General features: G+C 39.4%; 1 protein-coding gene across 1 annotated transcript in view; it reads right to left on the bottom strand.

Annotated features, from left to right (window-relative positions):
• MEGF11 (multiple EGF like domains 11) overlaps positions 1-19,942 on the bottom strand; it is a 211,939-nt gene extending 191,997 nt beyond the window's left edge. The window contains 3 exon segments of the mRNA XM_086620149.1: positions 15,576-15,676; positions 17,195-17,296; positions 19,827-19,942. Coding sequence (XP_086476275.1) covers positions 15,576-15,676; positions 17,195-17,296; positions 19,827-19,942 — 319 coding nt within the window.
• Between the last annotated feature and the right edge of the window lie 483 nt (positions 19,943-20,425).

Genomic DNA, 20,425 nt, shown 5'->3' with positions numbered 1-20,425 from the left:
ACTTGATAGTTGTTGGACTACATAGTGTAAAGTAGAAATTTAATGGAAAAAAGTGATGTTTTCCTTCACTATTTAATATGCATCCCTGGGACAATTTGGGCCATTGTAGCACATTCCTCCAGTCCTTCATGCCACTTTTAGGGGAAAGAATAATTTTGTCAGGTGAAATAGCAGTTATCTCATTGCCAGCGGCTCCAGATAATGCAGAGAGGTCAAAGAAGATGAAAAAAGATGAAAAAGACGCTTGCCCCTTATCCATTAGGAATCTATTCACTCAGGGCCACTCTGGTGTTTCCATCTTAATGTACTGGCCTGAATCCAGGTTGTGCTGAGTCTCCAACATTAGCTTCATTAGATAAGCCTGTAGTCAGCTTTTGGCTGGATTCTCTTTGAATGTGCTCAGAAAAGGGAGGTTTCATAGTAGAAGAAAGATGACTACACCTAATGCATCTAGGTAGGTTTTCCTCATTCTTAAATTATTGCTTATTTGTAGAACGGAAGATTCCCTCACTAAATCACTGACTTTCTGTCAGGAATCATCCTGATTAGATGATTTCCTGCGTAATTATTTCAATGAAGTGGGATAATAGTTCTTTGCATTGCTTAATGTGTATTTCTGTGGTCATCACTCAGGATACATCCATTAATTTATCACCTTGGATAGCACTTCAATGCAGGGTTTAGCAACTTTAATAGATGAAGAGATCTCAAAGCCTGCTCAGGCTTTGAAGAATTTATTACTTCAACGTATGGCAACCCTTTTTCATCTCCCTCTTGGTATTCAATGAAAATACTAATAAAAAAATACAAAACCCAGGAGATCAATGTAAGCAAAGGAAAGATGAGACTCTTGCAGATCACATAAGAGCAATGGGTCACAAGATCAACTCCTCTTCCTGTAGGTGCAATTCCATTACATTTTCTGGCACATTCAGAATTAGAGACTATGCACTCATGCAATCAGAACAGAACCAGTGGTCTTCCTTGTTGCCTGGGACATGGGGAGTCTCTGACCACGGCCTTAGTGAGACAGCAATCTGTTCAAGACAGCGGCTAGGTTGTGTTATCCTCCACCAAAGCTTGGGGAGTAGACTATGCCAGAGTTGACTTGTGAATGCCTAAAGTAAAAAAATTGAGGAGAGGATACATTTTGAGGATCTTGTCTTCTTCTAGGAGCAGAATCTGGCATATTCGAGTGTCACCATTGACCAAGTATCAGTAAATCCCTACATGAATCTGCTAGGAAGTGAAGATTTGTTAATAGGCATAAAACCTACGACAGTTTCAGCTCAGGTTTTTGTCACCAGATAAACAGCACTCTGGGGCTCTGACAACTAATGAGAAGGTGAACAAAGGTCCTCCCACATTCTTCTCATGGCTGTCCCACGCACATGACACAGGCTAGAGCACAGGTCCTTCAGTAATTCCAGCCAGACCTCAGTGTTACAAATTCTCAGGTCCCTCGCAGGAGAAATGCTCACAGTTTACTGGTTACTGGAGGACCTGGCACTGATGATAATCTAATTCAGTCCATGTTGCAACCTACTGCCGGCCGCAGGCCTTACTCTAGGGAGTGGTTAGGGAAGTAAACTGTGCTGGAAGAAGGTCAAAGCAAAGAAGAGGCTGCCACTTTATCTACGTGCCCTGAGAAATGCAAGACTGATGGAACACTTTTGGACTTGCAAGTCTGGTTGGTTCTGAGGAAAAGCTGAGCTGGAGCAGCACATTCCTGAGACAGGAATGCCATCCCATCAGTGACTGTAAAATAGTGACAGTGACAGTAGGCGAGGAGAAGGTTACAGCCCTGCAAAAGGAGAGGCCGATGGGAGTCACATATTTAACAGACTCTTTGTGTCATTTTGATGCACCATTGGCTTCATCTGCTCTGGTAGAGAGAGGGAATAAGAGATAGCACTTACTATTTAATGATGTCCACATGAAGGCTGAAAAGCAGCCTCCTTGTAGCAGCAAATGTCAGAAGAGCAGAACTGGGATCAGTAAGCTCAACCACTTTGTGTCTTTGGCTTTGCAGTACTTCAAAGCACAAAAAAGGAATTGTGGGAAGGCATTGCAGGACTCCAAGCACTGAAGTGCATCTGCCCCACAAAGAGGACAGTTTACAAGGCTGGGTAAAAGCAACACTAACCCAAAAATCAAACTCTGGCAAGAGGAATGCGTGCAAAGGCGTGAGGGAGATAAGTTTAAGAACCAGGCAAATTTTCCAACAAAAAAGTGTCTTATGACTGATTTCAACAGATTCATGACTAACGTCACATATAAAGGGAAGACTTCAGACCAAGGTCAGAGATGGTAGTCCACACTGAGATGTCTCTTGCTCACCTCCAGTGCTCCATAGGGGTCAGGAGATATGAGCACCTGGGCTTGCTCTGTGGGATGAAGAGAGAAATTCCACCTTCAGGTGAAATCTTTACCACTCTAAGGTAAGTCACACTCCCAAAACACTTACCACATCTAAGGCTCAGTCTTTCTCACTGCCATCACAGAAAGTGAATCTGAGCCAATAGAGAACTCTTTGGAGATCAGCTAAATATTGATGATTGTTGATTGTTTAAGACCTGCAACTGATTCTATGCATTTCCTGTCATTGCTTCAACTAGAAATAATCATTGCATTCTACCATGTTGAGAGGAAAGACTTATGCTGAGATCAATTCTGCTGATCAATGCTCTAATACAATATTATTCTGTGGGATAATTTCAGCATTTAACTTTTTCTGGTAAACGATTTCCCATTGCCTCACTGCAGGCTTCAAAACAATCATTATCACTAGTTCAAACTGTTAATGAGGTCGAGAGAGATCCTGAATCAGCAGAGCAGAATCTATGACCCAGGAAAGCTTTTCCCCTCCTGTGCCCTCTGTCTACTCCATCTATTTTGGCAAATTGACCAACTCTTTCCAGCAATTTGTAGAAAATACATTTTCACTAGTTAATTTTCTACTGAAACTTGATTCATCCGACCAGCAAACTTCATGACAATTTGTCTGGAAATTGTCCTTTATATTGCACCTTTAGAAAGAGTGCTACTATCGTTTTCTAAGTAACGTAGAAATATTAACATCTATTCTTATGCATTATCTTTCATTTTCTCTGTATACGATCTAGCAGAGCTCACTCCACCAAAACTAAATGCAGTCAAACAGCATTTACCAGCAGGAAGCTCCAGGTTTTTTGGGGACAGAAGAGGGAAGAAGCAATTCTCTTGTACCAAAACCAGTGGAAGTATTCCCCAATCATTCCGTTCTTAACCTTAGGGGATTTTTTTTGTTGTTGTTGCCTGCAGGAATGAAATTTTTGACAGACTGGGGAATAGAGGAAAAGCCCGTACCTATATAAGATGCCTGGTCCTTTCAGCTTTCCTGCCAACACATGGAGAAGCAGCCAAACCTACCAGAAGAAGAGCAAGCATAACCTGATGTACTGAACTTCCTGTGATGGCAGGTAGTATCAAACTACACTTGGCTGCTGAAGAAATTACTGTTCTCCACTCATAGGTACAAGTATCTGTCTGGGCAGTCCTAGGAGTGGTGTTGGAATGGAAAGCGAGCTGCCAGTTGCAAAGTACAAAGTCAGAAATCAGCTGAAAGTGGTAAGTCAGAAATGAACATTTCCATCATAAAAAGACTACAGTGCCCTGTAGCTGAGAAAGACGGTAACTAAATTACAGACGAAAAGGTAAGTACTTGTACGACACATGGCAGAACTGTATGAAACTCATCAGTTGTGGGATGGCATTTCTAGCTGAGTGAGCCTCACTATAGAAATCTGGCTAGTGTGTTACTGCTGCCTTGCTTTGTGTCACAGCTACCTCTGCTTTCTTACTACAACTGCATCACTCAAACAGACCAAGAATTCACGAGTTCCAATACTGGCTAAGCAGCTGTTTGATTTAAGCAGTGATAGAGGAAGCATATAGAATAATGTCAAAGAAAATGAGCTGCTATCTAAAACAACATTTCTAACAAGGATAGCATTCTCCGAAGTGCTACAGCAGACAGTGAGAGAGACAGTGGCAGGACTTTGGCCTAAACAATCTAGTAAAATAACCAGATCGTCTTGTTCTCTGGAAATCACCTCAAAATTACAGCACTTGCATGTTTTGCTGTAGGTTACCCACTCAGGGCATTAAGTAAATTTCTTTGTGTACAAATTCCATCACACTACTGTTCCTGTGAAATATTTTATGTTTGGATCTAGTAGCATTGCCACATGTCTGTAGTTCTCTGATTACTGACTTGCCCTGAATTGTGGGTCTCATGCCAAGAAAATTCTATTTTCTGTCAGTAAATGACACAGCTCCACTGCTGACTGATTTTCATAGGCAGAGAGTATGTGCTGTGGGTAAGAGTGAGGACGGGTGCATCAAAAATGTTGTTCCTAAAAGATCAAAAGTAGATAGATGAAGACATCTGGACTGCATGATACTTCTGGCTATCTTTGCTGAGCAATGCAACACCCAATAAAACTAAATCACACCAATTCTCCTCGAAAAATGTTAGCCCTCTAGAGCACATTGAATAAACTATTGATTTTTCAAACAAAATCTTTCTTCATTCTTATTCCAAATTTCATCATGCCAATCTAACAAAAATCCTTTCTTTCTTTCTCACCAAAGTAGGATGAATATGGACAAATTTCTAAAGGCAAACGTGTCATTGAGACCAGGCTATTAGATGGCATCAGCCCTGGAGGGGCAACGCATTTCAGATTTCATTTCAGATCAAGCTACACGTTGCAGATGAAGGTCACCCTGATGAAATCAAGGACAGGAGTACAGTCTGTTTGAAGAGCATGTTGATGTATAAGCTACACTAACACTACTGAGGATGGAATATTTAAATGCAGACACTTTTCTCACATTTCAAAAGGAAGCATAGCAATGTGTTTCAGAGCAAGTTACCAAAAGAACTGCAAAAGACCCCAGGAAACAAATTATTGTGCAATTATGGGGGCTGATTCTCATCCCAAGTCCCTGGCTTAAACTTTCTGTAACCAATTCTGGCTGATTCAGGATCAAGTCCAATTTCTTAGTAACATCTAAGTGCATGGAGAAACTTTCTACTACTAATGAGACATGGTAAAATGTACTTTGATTGAAAATAGAAGATGGGAGTTGGAAATAAAAACTTTTACCTATACTGTCAGAAGCTATTGAAGACGTCTACTCTTTACGGTACAGTAAATATTAAATGGCATTTTCATAAACAAAACTATTGTACAGTATTTGGTGAAAAAAACCATTTTGTATGCTTTTAATAATGCTTCTAAAAGGAATTTTATTGAAACTGTAGATTTTCCTAAAACATGACATCTATGAATGCAGATGTAGTGTCATCTCATCCTGAGGTATGTACCAGTGACTTGCTTCAGCAGAGCTCATTTATGCACTACACTGCTGTAACTGAAAGTCTCTTTTTCCTGCTTGATATACTGAACACCAGGTTTCATTTCTTACAAGTACGTTTATAACGTGTTTCATACACAGTTTCTTATTTTTAATCAGAAAAAAAACTTTAATTGACTCAATTTACACGCTTAAGTTGTAAGCTTTCTCAAGCAAGGCAGTCTTTTAGTGGTTTTCCACATGGATTTCTGAGCACTACAGTAATAAAAGTAAATCACAGTATTGAGAAAGAAAAAATCTTGATAAAAAGAAGGAAAGCTTTGCGATTAAATAGATCGAAAATATCTCTTGACTTACTGCATCAGAGAAAGCAAGGCTTGCAGAAGTGAATACCTACGTTAGAAATACTGAGCTTAAGATAAATTATTCAAAAATGTTTTGTGATCAAATCTGCAATGGACTGAAGTGTCATGAAAAAATTCCCTGGGGAGCCTTAAAAAACCTTGACTAAAGTGAAAGGCGTGAGCAACAATACACAAATATGAAGTGGAATGCTATGACCCTGCAACAGAAAGAAAAATGGAATGTGTATGTTTTCAGCCAAAGAATATCTGGTTCTAGAGGAAGTAGCCACAGCTGGTTAGAAGGACTCTGTCTCTGACTAGTCCTTTTGATATTTGACTAATACTCTTACACTGTACTGGAGTATGAAGCGTTAACAGATGCTTTTTAAGCTATCAGCTGACATCACCATCTCCTTTCACTAAGAACAAGTAGGGAACCAAAAATGAACACTGATTTGCCAACTGACTATTGCAAACCTGAAATTGCCATCTATGTGCACTTTGGGCACCTTTAGTTCAGCCCCAGTTCGCCACTTTGTCCTATCAGTCTTTTTTTTTCCTTACAAAGAATTTGTGCCATTTTGCTTCACTGTCACCCACTGCGCTGAAGTAACTCAGGCAAATGTCTCAGGAAGGTGCTACTGAAAGAATTAGTACATCCAGATGAAAGCACAACTGGATCTGCAGATCAGTTGTTCCTTCAACAGCAACAGCTGACATTTACTCCTGCTGAGGTGTTAGTACTCCTTACAAATGGTGTATATACACAGTTCCCAGCCAAGCTGATGGAAACCACAGCATTCGACACCTTTAAAAGCCAGGCTCCTGAGGCAAAAGTACGGTTTCAATAAAAGAAGTTACATCTTTTCTAAAGTCCCACAGTGACCTTCTGCACAATTCGGTGTCAAAATTTTTTACATTTTGGTCTCAATGTTTTCTGCTTCAGAGTTAAGTATTTTTTTTTGTTTTACAATCACTTTCTATAAATTTTGAAGACTTGTTTCCATAACAGAGTACTATCTGTTTGCATTAAGCTATAGAGCAGCTGGCCTGTTTTTATAGGTTATCACATATTCATCAGAAATGGATGCAGTTGCAAAAGCAATTGGAAATCTATGGAATAATACATCCTTATCCTACCATGACACATGGAATATGTGCCACATGAGAAAAAGCTGACTGCAAGTAAGGGGAACTACAACCTCTTTAAACCAGTAAGCCCAGTCCCAGGTAGTACCCAACATCTGAGAAACCAACATCACTAAACACAACTAGTCTGGTATGCTATTTCATATGGCAGGCTCATGTAGCATTCCTAGTGTGAATGTCCTTGGTATTTTTAAGAGGGATTGCTAAAAGGACAAGAGGAAATGGCCTCAAGTTGTGCCACGAGATGTTTAGATTGGATACGAGGAAAAATTTCTTCACCAAAAGGGTTGTCAAGTGTTGGAACAGGCTGCCCAGGGAAGTGGTTGAGTGACCATCCCTAGAGGTACTGAAAAGACATGTAGATGTGGTGCTGAGGGACACGGTTTAGTGGTGGACTTGGCAGTGCCAGGTTAATGGTTGGACTCAATGATCTTCAAGGTCTCTTCCAACCTAAATGATTCTATGATAAAAGGACACAATAATTACAGACACATTTCCAAAGTCCACATAAAAGAAACGTACATTATGCACAGGAAGATGCTGAAAGCAGTATACTCAAGCCTAACATGCAGCTTTTGGGTCAAATTCAATTTGCCAAGTGTCTCCAGCCAGTCTCCTTCCTGGGACAGAGAAGATGGGGAACAGCTGAACTGTAAAGTAAATGCACCCACATAGCCAAATGTCTCCTCCTGCCTGCACAGGTTGACTTATTTAGGGCATCCACGGCTGTTACTATAAATGGTTGAGGGACCACAGGGTGGCAGGACCAAGGCCCATAAACCCTCAGCCAGCCCAGACAACTGCCAACACCAGCTCGTCCTTTCCAAGGATCCGGAGTGGAAAAAACACTTGAAAAGAGTGGTTCACACCAGCTTTCAAAGTAGTCCCTGGGCACTACTGAAACGAAGAGGTGGAAAGACAAAAAAAAAAGTCATAAGAAGATTTCATAAGGATCATATTGATGAGTATGTTTTATTATCCACAGTATATCTGTAAGTACTGAGTCTTGCTGGGATGGAGCTAATTTTCTTCATAGCTTGGATGGTGCTGTGTTTTAGATGCATGACCAAAACACCACTGATAACACTAATGTTTTAGCTACCGCTGGACAGTGTTTGCACACCATCAAGACTTCCTCTGTTTCTCATGCTGCTGCCCCTCCCCAGAGAACAGACTGGGGGTGCACAATAAGTCAGGAGGGGACACAAGCAGGGTGATGACCCACACTAACCAAAGAGATATTCCAGGCATTACATCATCATGCTCAGGAATAAAAGGGGAGAGGAGGGGCTTTCAGGAGATGAGCCATCTTTTGCTCAGCAACTGGCTGGTATCAATCTACCCATGGGAAGTGGCGAGTGATTGCCTTTGCATCACTACTTCTATTTTGTTTATCTCTTCTTCCACTTCTCTTTTGCTTTCTAAACTTTTTTTATCTCAATCCACAAGTTTTCTTTCTTTTACTCCTCCTTTCCTCTTCCCCTGTCCCCCTGGGTGCTGGGTTTAACCCACAACACTGTGCCGTGCTATTATTCTATCGTGTGCACTTCAGACATTGTTGTAGTGATACTGATTCCGTTTTATTTATGGTTTCAATCTTAGAAGATGCCTAGAAACAAGGAAGAGGTGTGACCGGCACTTACACCTGGCATAGGCTGCAGTAGCTCTTTCTTTCAGTCAAGAAGGAACCTGCCCTTAGAACGCTCCCCCATGTCTGACTGATGGCTTCCCAGACACCTACAGTTAATGTGTGACAAAGACTCCAGAACTGGGCAAGGAAGAAGCCACAATAGAAAAGAACTGGAAACAGATGCCATCTCAGATTTTGCATGTGCATCAGAAGCTCTTTTTAAAGGCCATCTAGGTTCAGGTAACTTTTCCTCTCTCTCTATCTCTCCCTCCTTTTCTAACTAGGCTTTAAAAGCTCTTCAGAGCACAAGGGAAATAAACCTATTAAATGGGAGAAGAATGTAAAGGACTGGTCAAGAAAACTTCAATTTTAAACATGTGTTTCATTTCACACATCTGTCTTCTTTCCGACCCTATTGATTTCAATAAGTTAACCCAGCTCACCACACGTCAGGACTAATGAACTTCAAACTCTTTTGGAGGGAAAAATCTTCTGGAGTTCTGTGCCTTCATAATTCAATAAATGTCCTATATGTATACATCCTCAAAACCAGTTCACTCACATATGGGATGGACATGATCTTGTTTTTACAAGTCTCTGCAAGTGAATGGGTATGAGCAACGTTGAGGACTGAGCCATAAAGCTGTCGTGGATTAGCACTGGTGCTCTCCATGCCATTCACGATCAGTGCATTAACAACATGAAGCATATTGAAGCAGGAGAAGAAGGAAGGGAATTTTGAAAGGGAATCAAGACATTAAAGACGATATGGAAGCTGGGATGAAGTAATTGAAGATGTCCATTCAAACATGGTGGATCTGTGCTGATTTACAGTAGATGGAGACCAACCCGTCTTTGCTAAAAGGGGGCAAATTAATGGACTAAGCTTTGCCTGGCTCTTTCTTAATTCAACAATGAACTCACATCTATGATTCTTGTGCCTTTCTTCTGATCCGGTTGAAGTCTCCAATCATCCTGGCCATTAGCATGAATGCTATGAGTAGCTCTGGATCCAGTGTCTCCATCTGTGTCTATATTCCCAGTATTCTTTTATACTGATCCAACTGATATTGCCAACTGAAAGCAGCCAGAAAAGCTTTTTTACTGCAACACTAGCAACAGCCTAAATCTTTTTCTAACTATAATACCTGCATAATTTTTCCTCTGATATTTATTAAGTCCCTTGAGAAATTATATAGCTTCAGCATACTCTCCTTTCCAACTTCCTGCTATTTTCATTCCTTTGTATGAACACTTTGTTTCTCCTCCTTCTACTGCATTTTTTCCAGAACTCCTTCCCTTATTTCATTACCACTCCGCACCAGCGTCCTTGCATATCCATCAGCATCCAGAAGCTGACTGCAAATATAAAATGATGGATGGGAGATGAGAATTGATTTTTTCACCTTCCTGTCAAAGAGGTCTCTCCATTATCTTTAGGCTAAATAGTAACCCAGTGTCTTCATCTATGCTGCAAAATGAACTGGCCTACTTATAAGGCTGGTCTCTCTCTTCCTGTCCACACACACCTGCCTCCCAGGATGCTCAGAATGAATACAAGCAAAGGCCTCTACTGTGTTCTGTCAAGTGGTATAGTAGACATTGGTATATGGCTCCGAAGTTACACTCTGCGGTATGGTAGCAGGAGTTGAATGCAGACAACCAGCTCTGTTGCATTCTCCTTCTGTTGCTTTCCTATCAACCCACCTGAGGATTCATTAGAAAACAGGGATTCCACCCAGCCACCACACAGTGGTAAGAACGTCACTGCTACTATGACTACAACTACTACTATTAGAAGCAGAATTTAATTCCTCTGCAAGTTTCCTCTCAGATGGGAACACAGGACTCAAATTTTTTCACTGGAAAAAGTTGTATGGAGCCATCTCAAATGCATATAAAAGGAGAAATATCAAAGTGTCTTCTACTGTCATTTCAACTCTATAATTAATAACACTATATGGAGAATGGCCTTCCACACCATTTTCTCGCACTCACACATCCCAAATCAGAAAGAGAAAAAGAATGTCCCCTGATACAAAGGATCTATGCTCTGCTATATCATTTCCCCTAATTCATGCTGCATTATTGATGTACAGAATGCCATACTTGAATAATGTAACAGTCAGGCTCCTACAGAAAGCACCAGCACCGGCTTTAATGTGTATCTATAAAGATAAGAAAAATATATTTCCTAAGTCCAGCAGTTTTCAAGCAATATATTTTCAAGTTACAGGAATGCTCACCATGAGGAATTTAAAATTGAGGTGAGACGGAGGGGGACAACACTTCTCCTAAAATGTTAATGAGCTACCGCCTTATAAAGTGAAAATAATCAACAAATCTGACATATGAACAAACATTATGAATATTCAGGAAGTTTAAGCTGCTGATTCAACGTTTTCTAAGAGTACACAACTTTTGCACTGATCACATAAGCCGTTATTTTTCTTTTCATCCTAAGTACACTTCACTGTGGTGTCGGTGTGTTGGTGTAACATATGCATTGAATTGCAAGTATTGTAATTCATCCAGCTGGCAGGAAGCTTTGGAATTGTTACTCCTATGGTACAGATGTTTAACAATCTAGCCATATGGCTCCAATAAGGCAGCCTTTTCAAAGATTACAAAAACTGCACTAGACATGCAGCCTTGTAAATCTGAGTGCAATCCTGAGGTATGAATGTTCATATTGCTACAGTATAAAAGCATACATCATTCTATGGAGTTGGTGTGTCTATTCTTCTTACAGAATTTATGAAACATGATTTAAAATCCTGAAAATAATCTGGTCCCTAATTTGCATTATTTCACCAAGTCAGCTATTAAAAGAACATTAACGAATTTCGAAAACAAATGAAGAAAGGTGTTCAGACATAGGCTAGCTGAAAAGATGGATAAATAGCTACATGCAAATATAATAACGTTCCAAACCTCTGGTCTGAGTGAACTACCACTCTAGGTGACAAATTGAGATTCAACCAGTGAGACCAAGAATTTCTCTGCACAAAGATTTGTCAAAGTCAAGGAGCCTTGATGATGGTTGTGGCAATTGTAATGTGGAAAGCTGAACGTTGAGAAACAATCTGAGATCGATAATATCTTGGCCGAGAAAGGAAAGAACCATGAAATGGCCAATCTATAATTCCACTGAATTTTGGCAGGTTTGAATGACAGATAAATGGCAGCAAATAAGATTGTTAAATCACTAATCCTGTCATTATTACATCCTGTCACATTGCATAGATTTATACATTAGGAAAAGAGTGGAAGGTAAGAGAGTGAAAAATAAAACTGTTAAAAGCTAAAATAATCTATGAAGAAAAGGTGGATTCCCAACTTTGTGTTTCATGGTTGTTTTTTTCTGTCAAAAAGTCAGCTATAAGTAGACAGTGCTTGCAGCCCCATCTTCCTTTTCTCTGATGCTTGGGTCTCTGACCCTTTGTTACCTAGAAGAAACGTCTCTTTTAGATAAATCTGTTGTGCAAGAATAAGATTAAAATGGACAGACTGAACAAAGCATTGGTCTCTCAGACGAAAATGTATCCATTTAGTGCACAGGGAATCTTTCCACCTGACATATTCATAAAGGGAAGTATTCAATTACCATCCACTCAAAGGGTAAAAATCACAAAAGAGCCACGTAATACTCATTTTCTTTTTTTTTTTTGAGCAGCAAAGTATTCAGAGATGCTTTATCTACCACAGATACTAATCCAGGCTATATAATCTTAAAAGATCCTTATGAAAACCTTGAAGGGCAGTTGAACCCTGTGGTTGTTTAAAAAAAGATTTTCTGCAGTTTACGCGTTGGCTCTGCCAAAAGCTTACCTTAGCATACCAAGTGTAGTAAATCACAGTTGCTCTGATTTACTACTCAGACTGTGCTGTTTGTTTTCAGGGACAGTTCAGTGAACAGCTATGTCGTGTATAAGAACGTTCAGAGAAGGGGAATCACTTTGCAAAACTACCAAAATGGTAGCAAGCATTTGTAAGACATTAATGGAAAAAAAAAATGCAGATGTGCATCTGCAGCATTTTTCAGGTGGTATTTTCTGAATACCATTACAACCCGAAAATATTCCAAGCCCTTTACAGGCACAAAGACAATTGTATATCCCAAAACTGTTTAGCCTAAGTACTAATCAGCTGGCCAGATGTTTAACTTACCAGTCAACAAGTTAAATTTTTTGACCTTGTGCCTGAATTCCACATTTTATGCAGCAGTAGGGTATAAAGATCTGAAAAAGGCAAAGAAGACACCAGAGAAAGACTGGCAGAGCAAGAAGCTCTGGGTCAACCTGATTATTTAGCGCTGAGGGTAGATTTTATTAGACCTAATCAATTTAGTAAGTCCCAACAGGAGGACAAAGATAAAAACATATATCTGACATTCCTTTAAAAAACAGTAAATGAGAAGGGAAAAGATCAAAACAGTGGCTGAAAGCCTTCACTCGTGCTTTAAAATCCAAGAAACAGTCATTAATAGAGATTTAAACTCAGCCTTCTCTAGTCTAAACATGTCACTGTTAATTACAAAGCTATTTAACTTTTGCAAGAAATAAAGACTGCTATTAATGAAAGAAGAACCAATTAGCCTTTAATCTACACACTGTTTTTTAATCAAACTTTCTTTTGATCATCAGACTCACTGCGGGAAGTATTCTCTCCTCCCCGTGTTGTAGTGGCTTCCATGATTGCTAATGGAAGAGATTTTGAAGGGCTGGCTGAGTGGGGAGAACCTTCTCTGCAGGGCTGGAGCTTCCTTCCCTTCATGTCAGTGGGGCTTAGCAGAAGCACACTCATCTCCAAACCATGCCACCCCGGGACAGCACAGGCACGTGGAATGATTCTCATGATGTCTCTGACCTCTCTCTTCCAGCAGCTGCCATTAAAGGAGCCGGCCCTGAACATGCCTAGAGGAACGTGGGATGGGAGTACTAGACTATTTCCTTGTTAGGAAATAACAGAAAACATCAGTTTAAAGAAAAGAAAGGAATGAGAAAGGGAAGGTAAGGAAAGAGGCAAAAGCAGAGAGGTGCCACCAGGAATGAAAATGGAATTCACTACTGACTGCAAAGAGTGATGAATGGCAGAATTTCCTTGTTGGCACAGGTACACATTGTTGAAAAACAAAACAAAAGTAATGGGACCAGGGCTTGATGTGTTAGAAACAAAAGGAATGACATGAAAAGGATCACATTAGTCACATATTGTTGTGCCTTCAAACTGCTGGTTGCAGGGTCGGAGAGCTTTGATGAGGTGTTTTGTTTGTTTGCTTGCTATGTGGCTACTTGCAGTATCAAAACAATAAGAACGAGTATCTCGAATCAATCATGTTGGAGAACTTATTCCTTTACTTCATTTCTCTCCCAGCTGCACTTGCTGCTCAGATCTCCCAGGAAGGAGGACAGATAGAAAATGTCCTTGAGGCATGCACTTTGCATTTATGGCCACGTAGATAACGAAATACAGAAACCTGACTCTTGCACACATAAAAACCAGGGAGAAAGTAAGTTATCTGCACTGTGTCAAATAGGAAACTCCTGGTCTGACCAGATACCTGCTGTCTGTTCTGCATTAGCAAAACTTTGGTGTATGCTGTTCTTTCTCCATAATATAAAGACAAAATTTGCCTGGCAGCCGCAGAACTCAAGTATCAAGACTAACAAAAAAGCACTTTAAAATAAATGTTAACACCCACAAAGAATCAGGAAGTTTGCAGAGATCTCCTGTTGTTGCAACCAGTATGGCAATTAAAAAATAGAAAATAAAAAAAATCAATAGATTGCAGAGAGAAAAGTGAAAATAAATATCTTCTGTGCCAGATAGGATTTTGAGTCACAAAATTCAAGTTAGTAATACAAGTATGTGGAACAACTGCTGAAATTATATTGACACTTGAGAAATTTACACGTAGGTACATACTGAACACAGGAAGGATTTCACCAAAGACAATAGGTTACATTAAATGTTTGCCAAAACTTGAGTAACAGCACTTCACCCTTCAAAAGATCAAATTATTAGTCTCTCTGTAAAATAAGGCTGATTCTAATGCCTTATCTCAAAGGGCTGGTCATTTTTCCATCGTCCAAAGCTCCTTTAAAATAACTGTTTGGCATAAAGGTGATTTGAAATGTGATTAGGGTCCATTCATGTTTTTGAGGTGCTCATATTTATTACAATATAGGTACTGAGATAAAACCACCAACAGAGCTAGATAGAAGCAGCTTTAAAGCACCCTATCAAGATATTTAACATTAGCTGGATAATTGTATCACTTGGACATGTACATTAATCAATGGCATTCTAAACCCATCAATAAGATTTGGATTCTGATGCTGATCAAAACCTCCCTGTGTTTTCCTTGTGTCATAATCCCATTCTAACAAGATGGAGACAAGAGATCTCCAGCTCCACTCTCCCTTTGAACAAAGGGAGCATATGTGTTCTGTCTCAGAGTACTTAGAAAGCTGCAACACTGAAAACATGTGACATTGATGTACAGGGCATTTTTAACTAACAAAGCTCTTAGGTGTTGCTGGAGGATCCATTTCACTTTTTGTCCTGCTCAGACTGACCTAACACACTCCAGAGCTTTTTATTTACTGGTACTGTGCAATTAGGACAAAGTACTGATGATATTTGCAAAGCTTTAAAAAGGGCAGAATTATTGACAGGAACCACATGAAACAATGAGATTTTAACTGTTCTTACCTGGAGTAAGAACTTTCAAAGTTAAGAGATGGAAACTCTGTGCTGCTTCTGCTCTTGGTTCCCCTAACTCTGTACGTTAGTGCACACTTGCATAAATTACTCCCCAAAGTAAGGTGTGATTCAAGAAAGCACTCAGGAACTTGATTAACTCCCTCTCTGATGATTTCAGCAAAATTTTACTTTTGGTGCTTCAAATGACCTGAAATGTTCTGTATCTGCAACTGTGACTGAAATCAGGGGGATCTGAAGGTTCTGAGCAGCTCTGAAAAATCAGTCCTTAATATTACTACTACAATCCATCTTTAATTTGTCTACAGCTTCTGCAAAAATTACTTTTAGTTGTCACATCTGAATCAAAATTCTGTACGTACGTATACAGTAGTCTCCACTTTCGAAATATCCAGGGCAGCACTGAGATCTTCGCCGATACATAGTTCTCAGTCCTCTTCGATACGCTGTTTTATAACTTATTCTAAATTGCAAGACAGAAAGCCATTTGACAACATTGAAAATCAATGCCTACTGCTGGAATTATATTTGTGTTAAATTATAGTAAGGATAGCATTCAATAATTATTTTAAAATGCATGAAAGCTTTTGATATTAAAAGCCACAATAAAAAAAAATCAATACTTGTTTTGAAACTTGAAATATAACTTGTATTATAAACACAGGACTCATGACAGTCCATCACTGCGGCCCTTCGTAGGGCTGCTGCTGTAAAGCATTTCCCCAGTCTGAAAGCAAGAGCAAGGATTTTCTTCAAGAGTAAACGACTCATTTCTGCATATTAGAAATGAATCTGCATATAAGGTCAGGTAGCATCAATGGAATGATGAGAATCTTCTATGGAGACCACTGTGTCAGAGTGCTAGACAAGAACCTGCTCTCGATACACAAAACGTCAAGTTAACCCCAAGTGATTTCTGCCTGCTCGCTAACCCTTCTGAGGCATTAATGCCTTACAAAATGACATTTCAGTCCCAGCCCAGTGTTTAAAGCATGTTTTGCCCACCACAACATGGAGTCCATGGAAATTAAAAGATGTTCAGCATTCTGTAGTTTTTCTAGATTTATTCATAGCATTAGCAATGACACCACATTAAAAAAGGAATATTTAACAGAGAATATTTAAGAGCAAACACTTCAAAACGGCTTTGGTCATGCTAGTTTATTTGAAATTACCTAAAATGAACCAAATCTATTGTCCCTCATGTCAGATACTGCATTCCAAGCTATGCAGTAGTCCAGAAAGCTCTGCATCCCTGTTCAATTCCATCCATTGTAACACTGAAGCAAAAAAGCAAACTCCCCCAGTCAGACTGCGACGGTGCTGAACAACCTCTTTGCTACTGAATATGTGGAAGTCAAGGTACCACGTAGCTTGCTAAAATGCCCTTGAAATATTAGTGGATGTTCATTAGGATACTTTTCTACTTGGAATCAGAATGAATGGAACAGCGTTATCTTGCAGCCTGCAAAAAGCTAACTGTTTAGTATCATTTTTCACTCGGTGCTAGAGTGAAAACTCATTTTACTTGATTTTCAATATAGATTTGGGTGCAGTATTTCAAATTTGGATCCATTTATAACTATCACTAACCCTCAACTGCCTGATTCTTCAAGATTTAGGAGCTGCACGGACTTCCTACTATAAACCTGGACATGCACTGATCACTTGGAAAGGATAGTTGGTGATGTTTGATCATGTAATAAACATTTTCAATCGCATGGCGGGGTGAATGGAGGATACACACCCCTGAATGGCCCTGTAAGAGACTGACTACCATTGATCTCACTCAAATTTCATGCAAAAAATCTCTCTACTTCAATCAATGCCCTAAAACGCCAAACACCGTGGCTATTGGATTAAAATACGTCTTTCTGTACCTATCTGTATTAAGAGTACCAAAAAAATCTGGATAAATAAAAAGTATATGAGGACATAAAAAGGCAAAATAAAAGTGAAGTATCTGGGGATCAGCTCTTACCTGTGTCTAGTGCACTTGAACCAGTTCAGTATGTCGGTACATCTTGTATAATAGATCTGATCAAAAGGATGAGCATAAGATTCCTGTACTGTCACAGCGTAGCTAGGAGCAGACAAAGAAAGAAAGTGAAAGGCTGTTCATTGCAACATGAAACACACACTTCCCTGTGTATGCAACTCATCTAACTCCAGTAATAAAAAAAAAAAAAAAAAAAAAAAAAAAAAAAAAATCGATCTCAAACTTTGAGCATTACCAAAAACCAGAACAGGGCTTCCTTCAACCACAGTTCTTCCTGAAAATTTTGGAAATGCTTCCAACTTGAACTCCATACTGAACTAGGCAGAGATTTCAGTCTGAGTAATAAACCCTTCCCTTCCAGAAAAGAAACAAATGTTATGAAAACTCGTAGTAGTTTAGAATGTGAAAAGGGCGTCTGGTTAACTTGATAGTGGAAACTGTAAAAGAGAGGAATTTTTTTTTTTTTTTTAATGTCTCAGTTGCCTTCCTGCCTAAGACTGGTAATTTTTGCCTGTATTTCACAATGTTAACAAGAGCTCATGTTAACTTAGCACTGCTGCATTTCGCCAGCACGATGGGATGCTCGCACTTCATTTTATGATGAAGCAGCATCATTACTTCAAACATTGGGTGCACCAAACAGGACCATTTGTACCAGGTTGAAGAGTGTTTCTTTCTCTGCAGCACAAATTTAATCCTTTTAATTTGTAGCAGAAATAACCTCAGAACTATCTGAAAACTGTAACACGAGTTAATGGTATCTAGACTTGGACCATTTTGACATATGGTTCGAGTGGGACTACCCCTCTTCGTACAAACGAATGGAGATAAACAAAAACTGGGCAAATTGATTAGAAATCACAACACCACTAAGAATTCAGCAATCTCCTTCCCAAAACACTACTTATTCATGCAACAGGCACTGTATTAATCACTATGATCACATTTACAGTGTCTGGGCCTCTCCCATGATACAGGAAGACAGATTTCCTTGTTGGGTTAGTCTCAGCCATTTTAGAACATCGTGTTGCCCTACTGTAAGTGTGTGCTGCTGAAGAGACTCAATCTCAGGTTCTGATCTGGAAAGAAGCTCTACTTGATCAGATCTACAAAATCTTTGAACAATGATACCGAGATCATTCCAGGCAGGGTCAAGACCCAGGAATTAGATCCTCCAAATCATTCATTACATTGATTGTCTTAATAATCCAAGTGATTTCCTTCTCATCAATGGGACTGCTGATGTGATTAAGCCCTGTGAGATTGCACTCGTAAGGGAATACCAAAATATTTGCTTGCAGGGTCTGACTGGCTTGAAATCGAAGATTGGACTATTACTGCCCTGCTTGTCATGCCCCTTCTAGTCAAGCCAAGATTCTACTTGATGTTGCTTTTGCCCTCCATCACAATTCGCTGGGTTTGGCAATAATATTTTTAATTCTACTAATGTGAAAATGTAAAATATTTACAGAGCTCATTATTAATGCAAAACAGTAACACTCACGAATCTTGATTATTATTTTATGATCCCGTTTGTTATCCAGCAATTGCCCTAACAATCTTCTCCCTTTGATTTATTAACATCTAAGTAACAAAGTCATCTTGGTCAGTACAACCAATCAATTTTGGTATTTAATTTTTGTTTCCCCTTGATTGGGTCTCTAGGTTGCTGACTTTCTTCAGACAAAATCAATATTTTACTCCTGTGCTCTGAATGCACTTCACCTCGCAGCACCGACTGTGAAATCCTATTCCTGTGGAGCCTTTGCTTTGCAGTTGCATTACCTACAAGCAGTTAATTCTTTAATTACGGCCTCTAAAATCAAAACATAGTGCCAAAGTATGATTCTATTTTTGCTCTTGTTAAGGGATTTACTTTGCTGAAGTGTCATGTAATTTATATTTGTGTGGAACTAAGAACAGAACTGGAAATTTAGCAAGTTAGACTTAAGAGCACAGGAACTTTAGCCTCTGCAAACAGACTCGGCATGAATGTGAACCCTATCAAAGCCAGTGGGTTTCTCTGTACTCATAAGAACTGTCCTGCACAGATCCACTTTTAGGTCTAGGACACTGTAACAATAGAGAGAACAGAATTACCACAGCCTTTAATTCTCAGTGCTTTCATGCAAATACTCTTTGATGCTGACACGATTCTGGCAGATACAGCCACAAAGTTCAGGACGTAGAGAATAAGCCCACATGTTGCAGCAAGAAAAGCTTAAAACTCAGTTGAAATCTCTAAATAGTCTTGCTTGACCACAGCCAGAAAAAAGCAAGACAGAACAAGGCCACTGTTTCTCTAGGTCTCTCCATGATAAGTCAAAATACACCTGAGCAGTCCTCTAACTGAAAGGATGGAGGAGCTTTCCAAAGAACAGCTGAGCAGACAGGTAACACAGGGGTACGTGGTCTATAGCTCTAGCTTTAGAACCAATTCTTTGGGATGATCCAAATCCTCAGAGGCACTCAGAAGTGCTATTTCCGTCATGGAAATCCATGTTCTTTTGTGAGGCAGGGTGGTATTCAGCAAATTATGGCTCTTGTTTTGCCTTTTAAATGTAAAATTCTGAAACAGCTAGTTAAAAAATAAAAATGCTATGTTATACATTACCTTTCCCAATGACTACAAACATTTGGATCATCTGGGTTTAGAGAGAGAGTAGTTTTGAGCAGAAAAAAAAGAATAAGCCCTTGCAGAATCCACCTGAACAGCATACACGCCACCATTGTTGTATCTAGACAAAGAGAAGAAAATATAGCCATTAAAGACAGTTTTTAAGAAAAGATCCTCCTAGGCCTTTTCATCCTTGCTTTTGTGCAAAACCAAATGCTGTGGAGTTATTTACAAACTGAAATACTTGAAAAAGCAATCAACTAATCAGTAAAATTTTTTAAAAGTGCAAATGCATTCTAAAAGGCATTTATACATTTAAACCCACTAAAAGAAACTCATTTGATAATTAAGCTACCCAAGACACTGACAGCCCCAAAGAACACTTCTGATACTGATCATTTTTATGGCTGGCTGGCTATACCAACAAAACATGGAACTGAGGTATGGAAATAATCTACTCTCCCATCAACCTGCAGGCAAATGGAAGAACACTCAAATACTCTCTTCGATTTATTTAAGTGGGGTTTACATGTATCAATATAGTAGGCTAGATCTGAGACTTATGCTTATTACATGACCAAAGGAAAATCAATTCA

This window comes from Tauraco erythrolophus, chromosome 14 (genome assembly GCF_009769465.1).
Source record: "Tauraco erythrolophus isolate bTauEry1 chromosome 14, bTauEry1.pri, whole genome shotgun sequence".
In the NCBI taxonomy this organism is placed as follows: Eukaryota; Metazoa; Chordata; class Aves; order Musophagiformes; family Musophagidae; genus Tauraco; species Tauraco erythrolophus.
The sequence above is the reverse complement of the archived record's forward strand: the minus strand, read 5'-3'. Positions and strand labels throughout refer to the sequence as shown.